Genomic DNA, 13997 nt, shown 5'->3' with positions numbered 1-13997 from the left:
TTTAACCTGATCCCAGTTAAGTCAGGGCCTAGGATGAGCTGCAGTGTGAGGGATGATGTGTAGGCAGAGGGGATTTACTGCTTTTACATACATATTCTTGCTACTCCGACTCTGGAGCCCTTCTGCTAAATCAGCAAAGGCCTGACTTAAGAGGGTACACTAGGATTTTTGAAATAAGGTCTCGGGGGAAACCCTGGAACTCACTAAAGTTTCTAAAAGGCAACAGAAGGGATCTGCATCCTGAAAAGCAATCTCAGGACCTTCCCCTCAACCTCCCAATTATTTGAGAGAGGGAGTGAAGGAAGGGATGAAGGAATACCTCATAAATACTTTTTTACAAATGGACTGATTTTATATGAGCTGAGCTTGCCTAAAAATTAAGGAAAAGGGAGGTGCAGTATGCCATGTAATGAAAAAGTGATTTAAGTACCACTTCACATTTGATATACCATTTTGAACTTGAATCTAGTTTTATGTTTCAGAAAATTTTCTCATGTGTAATATGTTACAATCATGTTTTGATTTATCAGCTTTATATAAGGAATATAGAAGGGTGATTTCCCCATTTTTTCACACGAAAACTAAAGAATAAGTGTATTAAGGGTTTCCCTGGTGGTTTCGTGGTAAAGAATTCACCTGCCAATGCAGGAGATGCAGGTTCAGTCCCTGGATTGGGAAGATCCCGTGGAGAGGAAATGGCAACCCACCCCAGTATTCTTGTCTAGGAAATCCCAGTGACCGAGGAGCCTGGCCGGCTACAGTCCATGGGGTCAAAAAGAGTCGAACATAACTAAGTGCGTAAACAACAACAAAAAAGTGCATTAAGGGATTTTCTTTGTGGAAGAATTAAGACTCTAAACTTAGTCCAGGATTCCTTCAACCCTTGTGACTTGCCATAGCTGTTCATCAGAGTGGATTTCTAAAGTTGCTACTAGTATGGTGAAGTACAAATGTTTTCCATTCATTCATCAGTTTTATCGATAAGCAACAAAGAATAGCAATGTGGCATAAATGCTATTTTCTTTTTGTACTCGTTAGGGTATTTGTTTCCCAGAAAGATTAAAACTAGACAACAATTCAGTTGTTTTCTAGGGAAAGTGATGGCTCTATTGGCAATTTTATAACTTTTTTCAAAATAGCAGAAGCTCTCAAAATAGCAGAAGTTCTCTTCCTCCATCTAGTAGATTCCCCTTCTGTAAAATGCGTTTAGTCTTGTTACCCAGCACTCCAAATGTTCCATATTGTTGTGTCCTCGTACATTCCTACTTCTACAAATTGAGTTTCAAACCAGCTGTGTAAGTTCCGAAACATATGTACGTCAGCTGCGCTTGTTCGTGAAATCACATAATTCAATTGTATTGCACATAAAAGAATGAAGTAAGTATGACTAAAGAAAGAGAGCAGGGTTCCCCCATCTTCATGAAAATAAAACGACATGTTTTGGAAAAACTTTATGAAAGTGAGTCATTGCAAACAAATGCAGTCATAGATTGGTTTTGTATTAGGTGTGGGTACTTAAACATTTATAAAAGTGGAAATGTTATATAGTCCATTAACTCTAGAAAAAGTAATTAAAAAGTGACTAAAAATCAGAAGCACATGAAAATTAAGAACCATGCTCTATGATAACCTTTGGATCAAAAAATACATAATTTAGAATGCAGTAGAAAAATTCATATCAAAATCCGTGGAACCACAGAAAAATTTACATTGAAAGGAAAATATTTGTCTTAATGTCTTAGTTATTTCAGAAAGAAAGACTCAAAAAAACTTAAAACAAATGGTAAAAATAATAGAACAAAACAAAGAAATAAAAAAGAAGGTAATGAAGGCAAATGCTGAAAATGAAAAAATAGTAGCAATAATAAATTAATCCAAAGGCTAGTTCCTTGAAAAAAAATACAGTGAAATAAGTGAATCTTTCAAAGGCCTGCTAAAGGAAGAAAAAAAGAACAAAAATATGCAGATTTACCAATGATAAGGCAGAGGTAGCTACAGATATGGAAAAGACTAAATAAATGAGTTAAAAGAGAATCTTTGAAGCAGTTTTGCAACAACTTGGAAAGCCTAGATGTAATGGATGAATTTTTCCCAAAATATGAATTATCAATATTGACCAAGAAAGAAATAGAATAAATAATTACCATAGTAGAGACTGAATGGTGGTTAAAGAACTACTATTAAAACCACCACGACCACATAGTTTAACAGATGTTTTCTTTCTAACATTTAAAACGCTTGTAACTATAGAACAATACCATTATAAAATAGATGCATAGTTATGAATAATTTAGTGGCTAATACAATCAACAAAATATCAAAAATATCTGTGACCAAGTAGGATTTATTTCAGAAATGCAAGGATTTTTTTTAACTATTAGTTTTAATGGTAAAGTTATTTTCAAAAAGTCAGCTACTGCTATTCAAAACTGTTTTGGAGAATATAGTGAATTCATATGGAAAATAAATAGTAGTTTTTAAAAAGAGAATGGATGTATCTCTTTTTGTTGCTGATATGATACTTAGAACATCCAAGAGTAAATCCTCAAGGACCTCTCCTCCCGCCCAAAGAAAGCCAACCCAAATCAGACTAAAATAAACTAAAGGAAAAGTCCAATAAGAGTGAGGCAGATAGGGAATTCCCTGACAGTCCAGTGGTTGGGACTCTGCACCTTCACTTCCCTGGGGGTGGGGGTTCAATCTCTGGTCAGGGAACTAAGATCCTGCAAATCGTGTGGTAAGGCAAAAAGAACAAATGAAAAAACAATGAGATAATATGTTAATGTGGCTAGAAGGAAGATAAATACCAGGTAAAAATGGAAATGTATAATGTATTTCATTTGGTTGACTAAGATATATAAATTTAAGAATGACTTTAATAACAAAGGTAAGAATTTCTAAGAGCATTAGAAAAATCTTACTGAAAGAGACATACTTTTTTTAGGCTCTACATCAGTGGCTCGAAATCCTGGATACATGTTAGAATGGACATAAAAATACTGATGCTCTGACATAGCTATAAGCAATTCTGGTTTAACTGTTGCACGGTAGGTCTGAAGCACTAACATTTATATATTCAGATGATTTTAATGTGCAGCAAGGAACTTAATATTGAAATTTAAAAGTCATGTAAAAATTAATATAAAATTCATAGAATGGAAAGGGTTAGCAACAGGTATTTGATTCATTCTCTCTCCTTCCTGAGTAATACCTGGAAAGAAAAGTGACTAGATAATGACAAAGATTAATGACCTGCTCTTCACAAGCACACTAAAAGTGTGGGGCAGCTCTTATCTATGGAGTGGCATTTACCTGTGGCAGGGTGTGTCTAGTTTAAATTGCTTACAGTAAACAAATATTTCATTGATTTATAGGACATTACTTTTTAGAAAATGTCTTGTAAGCTATGTAACTTCCAGACTCTAAAATGTGTATGTCTGATGACCAAAAGAGCTTCTGTCTGCTTAAGTGTTATGTTATCACACACATGGTTTAGGGTCCTCCTATGTTAAAACTGATTTAACTTTTATGCAGGATATTTCAAGCGAAATGCTTGGCTGGATGAATCATAAGCTGGAATCAAGATGGCTGGGAGAAATAGCAACAACCTCAGGTATGCAGATGATACCACTCTAATGGCAGAAAGTGAAAAGGAACTAAAGAGCCTCTTCATGAGGATGAAAGAAAAGAGTGAAAAAGCTGGCTTGAAACTCAACATTCAAAAAACTAAGATCATGGCATCTGGTCCCATCACTTCGTGGCAAATAGAAGGGGAAAAAGTGGAAACAATGACAGATTTTATTTTCTTGGATTCCAAAATCACTGAGGGCTGTGACTTCAGCCATGAACTTAGGATGCCTGCTTCTTGGAAGAAAAGTTATGACAAACCTAGATTAAAAAGCAGAGACACCACTTTGATCAGTAGAGATCAAAGATCAGTAGAGTCAAAGCTATGATTTTTCTAGTAGTCATGTATGGATGTGAGAGTTGGATGAGCGAGGCTGAGCACCAAAGAATTGATGCTTTCAAATTGTGGTGCTGGAGAAGACTCTTGAGTGTCCCTTGGATAGCAAGGAGATCAAACCAATCAACCCTGAAGGAAATCAACCCTGAATATTCATTGGAAGGATTGTTGCTGAAGCTGAAGCTCCAATAGTTTGGCCACCTGATGCTATGAGCTGACTCATTGGAAGAGACCCTGATGCTGGGAAAGGTAGAGGGCAAAACAAGAAGGGGGTAGCAGAGGATGAGATGGTTAACTAACATCATTGACTCAATGGACATGAATTTGAGCAAACTGTGTGAGATAGTGGAAGGCAGAAGAACCTAGCGTGCTATAGTCCATGTGGTTGCAAAGAATCGGACATGACTTAGTGACTGAACAACAATGTTAAAACTTAGAACACATACTAGAAGAAGGATCTACATGACTTGATTTGCCTTATGATTACATATATTCTTGAGTAAACTTTGATATTGGTTACAAGTTCTGATTTTTGTGTGCCAGAAATAACAATCGGATCTCTGGGTTATCTCAAAAGCCCAAATGGAATTTGTCATAATTGAATTAAGATAGTCATATATTTTGTATGGAATAATAAATACTCTCAGATGTCCCCCAAAATAAGAAAAGCAAGATTAGTAAAAGTTGACTTGCCTTGTCAGATACCAAAGTATGATATAAAGCTATTAAGGATAAATCAGAATTTATATTGCCATGTGTGTCGTCGCTCAGTCGTGTCCGACTCTTTGTGACCCCGTGGACTGTAGCCTATGAGGCTACTCCGTCCATGGGATTTTCCAGGCAAAAGTACTGGAGTGGGGTGCCATTTCCTTCTGCAGGGGATCTTCCTGACCCAGGGATGGAACCCAGGTCTCCTGCATTGCAGGCAGACGGTTTACCCTCTAAGCCACCAGGGAATAGAGCCAATATGGGAGTAAAGGTATATGTGCTGAGTTGCATCTGACTCTTTGAGACCCCATGAACTATAGCCTGCCAGGCTCCTCTGTCCATGGGATTCTCTGTGCAAGAAAGCTGGAGTGGGTAGCTATTTCCTTCTCCAGGGAATCTTCCCCACCCAGGGATTGAACCTGGGTTGCCTGCACTGCAGGAGGATTCTTTACCATCAGAGTCATCAGGGAATATATATTCCAATTATACCTAATAATTTAATGTATAAATCAAGTGGTATTTAAAACCAAAAGAAAAAGTCCTATCTCCCATCCATGTGAAGAAAATTTATAAAACTACATTTCAAACAGATTCAGAATTTTCTTCCTGAATCATATAACAAAGCTCAAAGCCTAGGAAACTACTTGTGTAATCCACAGGTTTAGTGGGACCTTTGTGAAACAGGACAGGATCTCTGAAGTATACAGGAAAAGTTGACTAATTGGATGATACTAAAAAACAAAAAAATTAAAATCCAGACAATATCCTAAACAAACTCAGCATATTGGAAAGAGACTAGGAATAAATTGCAATCTAGATGAAAGATAGAGCATCGATGTCTATAAATTACAAAGAATTCTTTAAAAATGACAAGGAAAGGGTAACCAAGATCTATACAAAAATGTTGTGAGTAAGTAATTCATAGGAGTGACATCTCAATTAACCATTCCTGCTTTATTAAATAAAGCATTCTGAATTCGGTTCTGGTGTTGCCTACTCCAGCACAGCTCATACATAAGGCAGATAAAATTAGAATTAGAATCTGGGCCAATGTTCCCATCTTAGAAAACACGACTAAGGCCCTGTTTTCTTAGTGTCCACACTGACTCCCAGATAAAACTAGGTAATGGCTAGATGTGAACCTCTATGATTCAAGTACAATAATTACACTTGTGTGGACTGAGTCTTTGGTTTTCCCTCCCACTACGGTGGGTGTTTCTAACTACTGACATGTTTCAGTTCTGTGTGAATTGTAGAGCATTCTGAGTTAAGAAGATGGCCAGGAGAGTGAGGAAAATGATTTAGCATGGCTCCAGAAGTGTTAAAATGCACTATACAAGGTACTGGACCCAAAGTGAGGGAGATTCTTACCAGAGGGTTGCTAAACTGAGTGTAGAGTTCTTGGGGTAGCACACCGGACTAACAGCAGCCCAAGATGCAAACTAAAAGATTCTTTTGGAGTATCTGGCCTGAAAGAGGCATGATTATATATGTTTTTTTCCATTCACACTCATCTCCATGGATAGTAATATGTCTAAACCATGAAGAATAATTAAATGTAATTTTCCTGAATCTGCTGCCTTAAGGCTATATGGTCAATTGGCTAAGATGAACTACTTGTGCTAATTTTTGCCTTTAAAAAATGATTTTAAAATATTTGGTTTAGTGGGTAGAAATTTACATATCCATTTTCAATATAAATTCTCAAGCTATTGGTAATGTCTCGGGAAATTCTTTAACTAAATACTAGACTCTTATATTGGGATAAATTGTGGATGGTTTGATTCCATTAAGTTTGATAAGTGCCAAGTTCCTTTAATATTTGAATTTAATGGACCTAAATTCATGTTTCCAAAGAATATTTTAAAAGTGAACATTGATGTCTTTATTTTCCATTATTGGCTCACCTGTACTGATTATAATTGATCCTAAACTGAATTGAGCTTGAATTATTCCTGTGTTCCAAAGAAAGCATCTAGGCACATAGATCACTCTTCAGCATAAGAGACTGCACTTGAATCCTGTTTGAATAGTACCATAAATTTTCAAAGTTGAAAAACAACTTGAAACATCATTTCCACCTTCCTACTACCATAGGAAGAACGTTAACAAACAGAGAAACTGAAGCATAGAAGTGTGTTTATTGCCTCAGTGTGGTATTTCTGCAATGACTATTTTTCATGTGTAATGCCACAGACCAAGCTGTCATTATTTCTCTTGACTCAGGAATGGCTCAGGATCAGATCCCACTATTGAACTTGATTTGTTTAAAGCAGTTTGGTGCTCGATGTAAACAAGTCTTTCTTAATAATGGTTGGAGACCAGCCTGAAGTGACCGCCATCATTTGTGAACCATGATTTAACATATACCATTTGTAATCTGAAAATACCAGATGCTTGTCTTAAGCTTGATATTGTTCATGTCGGGGGCTCCAGATGGTATAATTATTGTGCTCTGTGGCCTTTTGAGACTTTAGGATAAAGAGCCTGGAGGAAAAATAGGAAGGACATGTGACTTGCCCTCTCTTAAACACCTGAGGTTCAGGTGCTAAATACAGTTGTCAAGTATGTGTGTTAATAGTAGATTTCTTGCAAGTAGAAAATTTCACACATCCAGTTTCTGCTGATCCAGGCAATTCCTGTCAACTAATCAGCATGATGATGAAAATATCTTTTCAGGTTCATTGTAAACAGCCATTACTTTAATTCCACTCTTAAACAGCAACTATTTCTTTACAGAAAACTAAAAGATGTCACCAATCCTCAGGGTCATTATCATTTAAATGCAGTTTTGTTTTTTTTTTTTGCCAATCCCCATGCTCCCTTTTTAAATATGTGGATTTACACTTTTCTATCTAAGTGTAGAGAAGGAGCATATGTCTTTCATATTAGGAGACATTTGTAATGCTTTCTGTACCTTGATTGCTAATTTTGAACTGATGCTTTTTTGTTAAACTATTACTGATCAAATAAAAAATCAACCTAAATTGTAGGCTCAACTGTGCAAGAATTGTATAATGCTGCTTATGTCTTTAAACATGAGTGTTTTTATTTTCTGAAGACTTCTTGGTAACTGGGTCCCTGCCCATTGGATGGTTAGTCAGGCTTGAAAGGCATCATATTTGTAGTCATTTTACTGTAGCCTTATAATGAACTAGTCCAAGGTTTTTCACTGACTATATCAACTTTGGTATATAAAGTATCATTAGAAAAAAGTAAAGGGTAATAAAAATATTACGGTAGAGACAAGATATGCTATTTTATAAACTTTGCTTTATATCCTATGTGGCTTAATGTCACAAGGATTATTTTATCTGAGTTGCTGAATTAGACATCAAAAGAGCTCAAAATTACGTTTCACTACGGCTATTAAAATAGGACATTACTGGAGTATATTTGAAAGTGACAGTCTGGCACAGATGAAGTTATTTAAATAAACATAGGGAATGGGTGCAACAGCAGTTTTGATGGAATGCAGTTAGATTGTAGATGCAGGTTAGTGTTAGTAGTTGCTAGTTAAATAGATGGTAGTTAGTAGTAGCAGCAGGCAGTTAGTAGTAGTAGTCTATAGTCAGAGTTATCAGATAACAGGAGCAGGAAAAGAGTCATGGAAAGAAATGAAATTAGATTTTCATTAAAATGTCCTTAGAAATCACATCAGCCCCAAGAAGTAGGAATTTCTATTAAACAGTATGTCATTCTTCATTATTTTCTTTTCTATTTTCATCGGCTTTGCTCATTTGGTCCATTAGAAGTGTATGTTTTGTCACTCCAGAGTCCCATTCTGGGGCTTCCCAGGTGGCTTAGTGGTAAAGAATCTGCCTGGCAAGAGTCCCACTGTGATTCTAAGCAATTTCAGCCCACTAGGTTGATTCTTGATTGAAATCTCTAAATACTCTCCCTTATTCAACTCTTCTCTGACCCTATACCTTCTTCTTTCTGAGGAATTAGTCTCTGCTTGACCAAAGGGGCTGGACCATGTGGTACGTATGAGCGCCACTGAGTCACCTTCTTTATTCCTCAAAACCAAAGCCTCCATCATTTTTCTTTCTTCTCCTACCTCTCTTTAAGGAAACTTTGTCTATCTGGCTGCTAAAGAATTTATTCTTCTTTTTTAGGTTCTTATTTCAACTCCTTTCTATATCTGTTTCTCAAATTTTTCTGCATCAACACCCCAGACTAAAATACTCAACTGTTCTCCCTTCTTCTTAAAATAAATTAAATGAAGTTGTTTTTAGATTATCTGCCTTAATTCTGCCTTGGATGTCTCAAAACAGGGCCTCTATTCCTGTCCTTGTCTTTACCTGAAATGGTCTCCTTGGTTTCTCTGCCATCCACACTTCTACCATTCACTTACTTCAGTGGTTTTTGAATAATACTCAACACAGAAACAACTGTTCTACAAAGGAGACTCAGAGGGAGCAAAAGAGTGTGCGACAGATAGGTTAGACTCTACATCCTCAAGCAGAAAAACTCCTATAATAATTGCTTCACAGATTTAGCAAGGGCAGTTCTGGTGCTTTAGAACTATTTGAAAATGACATGTTTAATGAAATTACAGACAGGTTAAGTGACTTGTCCAAGATTAGTGGCATATTGATAGCTAGTACTTGGGTCTTCTGAATTTTTATTCTATATATATATTTTCTATTATTCAGGCATTATTAGAGGGCCATTTTTAAAAAGGCTTTTCTTCCATGCAAATATATTTTTAAATTATGGAGTGGTTTCTGTCATTAGTGATTTATTTCTCTCCATCCAGAATGATGGACAGATCATAGTTATTGGTGTCCTTATTCATTCAAGCCATGTTCCTCCATGTGCATGGCTTGATTCTACAATGACATGGAAGGTGATTTTCAGTTTCTGGCAGTGTTGTAACTAAAATCAATGTTAGATAATGTCTGAAAGTTTCAGATGGGTTATAAGACAGCTTTGATGTTTTTGGGGAAATCCATTGAGGAACCTTCAGTCCTAATCTGAAAAAGTATTGCAGAAAGAAAAGTATTTTCCAAGCTTGACCTATGGACATTTCTGAGCTAATTTTTACTAATTCTAAACCTGACATAATTTGCAAAAGGACATCTTCCTTTCACTCGCTTCATTATTCTGACTGCTTTCCTTTTGCAATCTGAATCATTTGGCTCAACTGAGAGGAAGCCCATAAATATTCCCAGAATGCTTTGGGTTCTGGAACATTCTGGCAATAGATGTTCCACTAAAAGCAAAAATACAGGGAATACGGAATATGGCTCCATGTTTTAGGTAAATTCTTTGTGACATTTTGTGATCTATCAAGCAATCAAATGTTTGGGGCTATGAAAAAGAATTTTCAGTCAATTAATAGAGTATGAATAAACATCTTGTACTTCATCTGGACATGGTTAAACAGCAAAAATGGCCTGAAATGTTTCATGATAAATTATATTTAAGGTTATACTTAAATGAAATAACATGGAATGCTGATGTAAAATACAACAGTTTGATGTATTTTTATGTATCACAGTACATAAAGTTAAGTCGCATTAAATTGTTATTAAATCACAATTAGTTAACAATAAAACTAATAAGACAGGGATTTAACAATGTGGTGTTAGAGGTAAAAAAAAAAAAAAGATTTTTTTTTTTAACCTCTCAGTAGTCTACGAGTAGGGTTGCTTTTTTCTAATCAACTTTCTTTAGCACATTGTGCTTAATTAGCAAGCATCTTCCATTTGCTGAGTTTTCAGAGTTATGTTGCACTTAGATCTTTTACTCACATTGCAGTCACAAGATGAGAAATGTAGACACTGTGTACAAACAAGAAGTTCGTGCAAAGTCAAGCTCTCAAAACCACATGCAAGACTCAGTGGCACATGGTTTAGAGCTCACACAACTCCTGGATCATGTAATACAGGCATGCAGATGAGAGGAAAGAAAAGCACCTACATCATGAAAATAGAGGATGATGAAAGAGAATGACATTTTCTTTATGACAATTATCTAATGCAAACCGTATACCCATAACCTTTACCAGAGTGGAGGAAGGGGCAGATAAATGACTTTTTGTGGGTGGGTTTGGGGGGAAACTCTATATAAATATTATTAGAGGTCAAGTTGTTGTTCAAGTTAAGAATTTCTATTCTGTACTTGGCCTCTTCCAGGTTATCTTCCCCAGTTTCTTGCTTTGTATTTCCTCTGCTACACCATGCAAAAAAGATCAGAACTAACATTGGAAATCATTTAACAAGCTCTAAACCTGACAGATCACAAGGGTGTTCTCCACAATTTACACGAGAATTAAATTGGATATAAATACCTCCTGTTCTTACCGGTGGGTGTTGTGATTCCATGTATTAAGGTGTGAAGCAGACAGGAAAGAGATAAATCTTTCATAAGTACATTGTAAATAGGCAAGTGGTATATAAACCAAATTCATAGGTAATAGAGTCAAACAATGAAAGGTAAATAGTTTTTACAAAATAGACTTTATCACAAAAAAAAAATGGTCACAAAACTAGAGTAATATGGAGAGGGGAAGTAAAATAAATAAATGTTTAACTATTGTTATTGAAATAATCTGGCAGAATGGAACAACAAAATTGAGTGACATGTGTTTTGATTAAAGATTCTTGACACTGCTTCAGCCAACCCAGCATTAGAGAATCCCCTGTAGTATCTGAATGTTGATATCTTCATTAAACAATAATATGAATGGAAATAAACAAAAGTGACCAATTTGTAGGTACTTTCTTAAGAGATTAAAGTGTTATCCTGGTGAGATCAACTTTGCAAATGAATTTTCACAAGTAAATACGGGATAATTAGAAATAACTCATGGAATTCAGTTATGGTTTTGTATGAAATGTGCTGATTGATTAGTTCCTCAAATTAAAAATTTTATAATGGCATGCCATTACTTCTCAATCAAATAAATCATGCACAGCTATGGTAAACTTATCATATGTAAATATATATTTCAAACTGGGCAGTATTTGCAATGCTTTCTGTACCTTCACTGCTAATTTTGAACCTTTATTTTTTTGTTAGGCTATTGCTAATGAAATAAAAAAACGTCAATCTCAATTGAATAAGTTGTATGAAAAAGTTGTATCATACTGTTGCTGTCACTAACTTTGAAAGATTTCATTTTCTAAAGAACTCGTAGAAACAAGATCCTTGCCCAGTGGACGAATAGCTAGATGGGAGGGTATCATAATTCGAATCATTTTTTAATAGATCTTTGACACGCTATTGAATTTGTATTTATCATATAATTTATCTTTAGTAATCAATCTCTATAGCCAAATAGCTAGGTCAAAAAGATATATGTAATTTTCCTAATAATTAAAGTAGCTCTTTAGGTCAATTAATTTTATTAGTTGTATTGATTTTTAAGCATTAATAGAGGAGGGAAGGTTATGAAAAGTTGATGTTGAATTTGTTTAAGAGTTATGAAGGAATACATATTTCCCCCTTGAAAGGAAAGATGCATTAAACCAGATACAGTAAAAGGGCACATATGTAATTGATTAAAATATAGAAAAATTGTCCTTAACAGAAACATGAAACTTCCTATTATAAAATGGTTATGGTATACCTAAGTTCCTTAACCTCTCCCACAGATCCTTAAAATGTCATCTTTTTTAAAAAAATTTCTGTTTGGAGGCATTATAGTTATTACTGTTTACTGGTAATATCTTATTGTTTACTGGTAATATCTCAATGCACATGGATCCATTTATTTTGCGGGCTCTGGCAGCTAGGCCATGTGGGAAAGCCCAAGTCCTAACTTAGCAATGCTCTCTCTGACCAGAAGTGGGCGCTCTACTACACACAGTTATATCAGTTTGCATCATGTTATGCCTTTGCCACACAGTATAACTAGATATAGCACCATGCAATGCCATGAGTTGAGAATGAAAGACTATCTCCAGGGGAGAAAATAAACATCCGAGAAAGGAAAACAAAAGCAAGGGGTTCAAAGCTGGTGAGACTGTTTTTTTTCATTTTGGCTGTAGCTATAATGCCTGAGGGGCTCCAGTTTTGGAAAACAGTAATACATACCATGTTCATGTCAATGCCGTTGGTGTAAGTCCATGCGTGCTGGAAATATTCTTCAAGCCGTTGCCTCAGAGGGTTGGGGATTTGGTGAAAGCGAATGAACTCTTTTACTCGCAGCATCTGCATGTGGTACCTGGCAGTTCCCGAGTATAGTCTTTGGATAATTGCAGATACATTCCCAAAAATGCTTGCATACATTAATGCTGGATTGGATAAAAAACAAAGTTATGGGGGAAAGACTGCATTTGGGGATATTATATCTTGTCAGAATCTCAAAATGCAGATTTTTTTTTCTTTTAATCTCAATCCAATTTGTGAGGGTTTATCACTGGCCCGTGGGGAATAAAGTAGTTAAGTCAATACTGTTGTAAAGTTTATAATTTTCATGGTAAATCTGGAGAGTAAAAATACCCGAATTCATCATGGATTCGATATTAAAGTAAATACTCAGACTGTTTACAATATCAACCTGTAACCAATGTAGACTATTGACTAGAGATAAAACATGTTTAGACTCAACATTTTATTTGTAATGTAATAAGAAGGTATGTCATGGGGTTACCACAGATCTGTATTCTGGAAGTGGAGTAAAAGTTTTTAAATTGTGACAACTCTACCTTGTAATATTAAAAATTTACTGTAAAATTTAAGGATTTGCTAAGGAATAATATTTTTTGAATTATTTACTCATTTATTTGGCTGTGCCAGGTCTTCGTTGTGGTATGTGAGATCTTTGTGGCCTGTGGGATCTAGTTCTCTGAACAGTGATCAAACCCAGGTCCCCTGCATTGGGAATCTGGAGTCTTAGCCACTGGACCATCAGGGGAGTCCCCATAAATTGTTTCAAGGAAATCACAGTTTCCTTAGAGTGCTTCTTCATATGTAATTTTTAATCTATTAAAATTTGTTTTTCTACTTTCTATATGAGAAATATATCTTTGGCTTAGACTATGAGAAAACAGTTTTATTTTTGCAGAGAAAAATAGAATGACGTCTTTGTTCTTTCACCTATGGGAAGAAAAAAACCTAACATTCATTATTTAGAATGCCATTTCTAAAGCTTCCTGGGCAAAATATTTATAATTTAACATAAGCTCTTTAAATATCTTGTCTTTCTTTTTATATCTGTGTTTAGTTTCTAATAATCCTAAAAAAAATTCTATATTCTATACAGAAAGTCACATGATGACAATGGCCTACATCTTGCTTTGGGCATATGTCAGACACTTAGAGCGGAGGTAATGGAACTGTAATGTATCAAGCAGGTGGGGGGAAAGGAAAA

General features: G+C 35.5%; 1 protein-coding gene across 1 annotated transcript in view; it reads right to left on the bottom strand.

The window, feature by feature from the left end:
• Positions 1–13997, bottom strand: part of KCNH7 (potassium voltage-gated channel subfamily H member 7) — a 526390-nt gene that overhangs the window by 39746 nt on the left and 472647 nt on the right. Inside the window, exon 9 of the mRNA XM_055572409.1 lies at positions 12719–12918. Coding sequence (XP_055428384.1) covers positions 12719–12918 — 200 coding nt within the window. The remainder of the gene's footprint in view (positions 1–12718; positions 12919–13997) is intronic.

The sequence above is a fragment of the Bubalus kerabau genome, chromosome 3 (genome assembly GCF_029407905.1).
Source record: "Bubalus kerabau isolate K-KA32 ecotype Philippines breed swamp buffalo chromosome 3, PCC_UOA_SB_1v2, whole genome shotgun sequence".
Classification (NCBI taxonomy): domain Eukaryota; kingdom Metazoa; phylum Chordata; class Mammalia; order Artiodactyla; family Bovidae; genus Bubalus; species Bubalus kerabau.
Note: the sequence above shows the minus strand (reverse complement) of the source record. Positions and strands in the feature narration are given on the sequence as shown.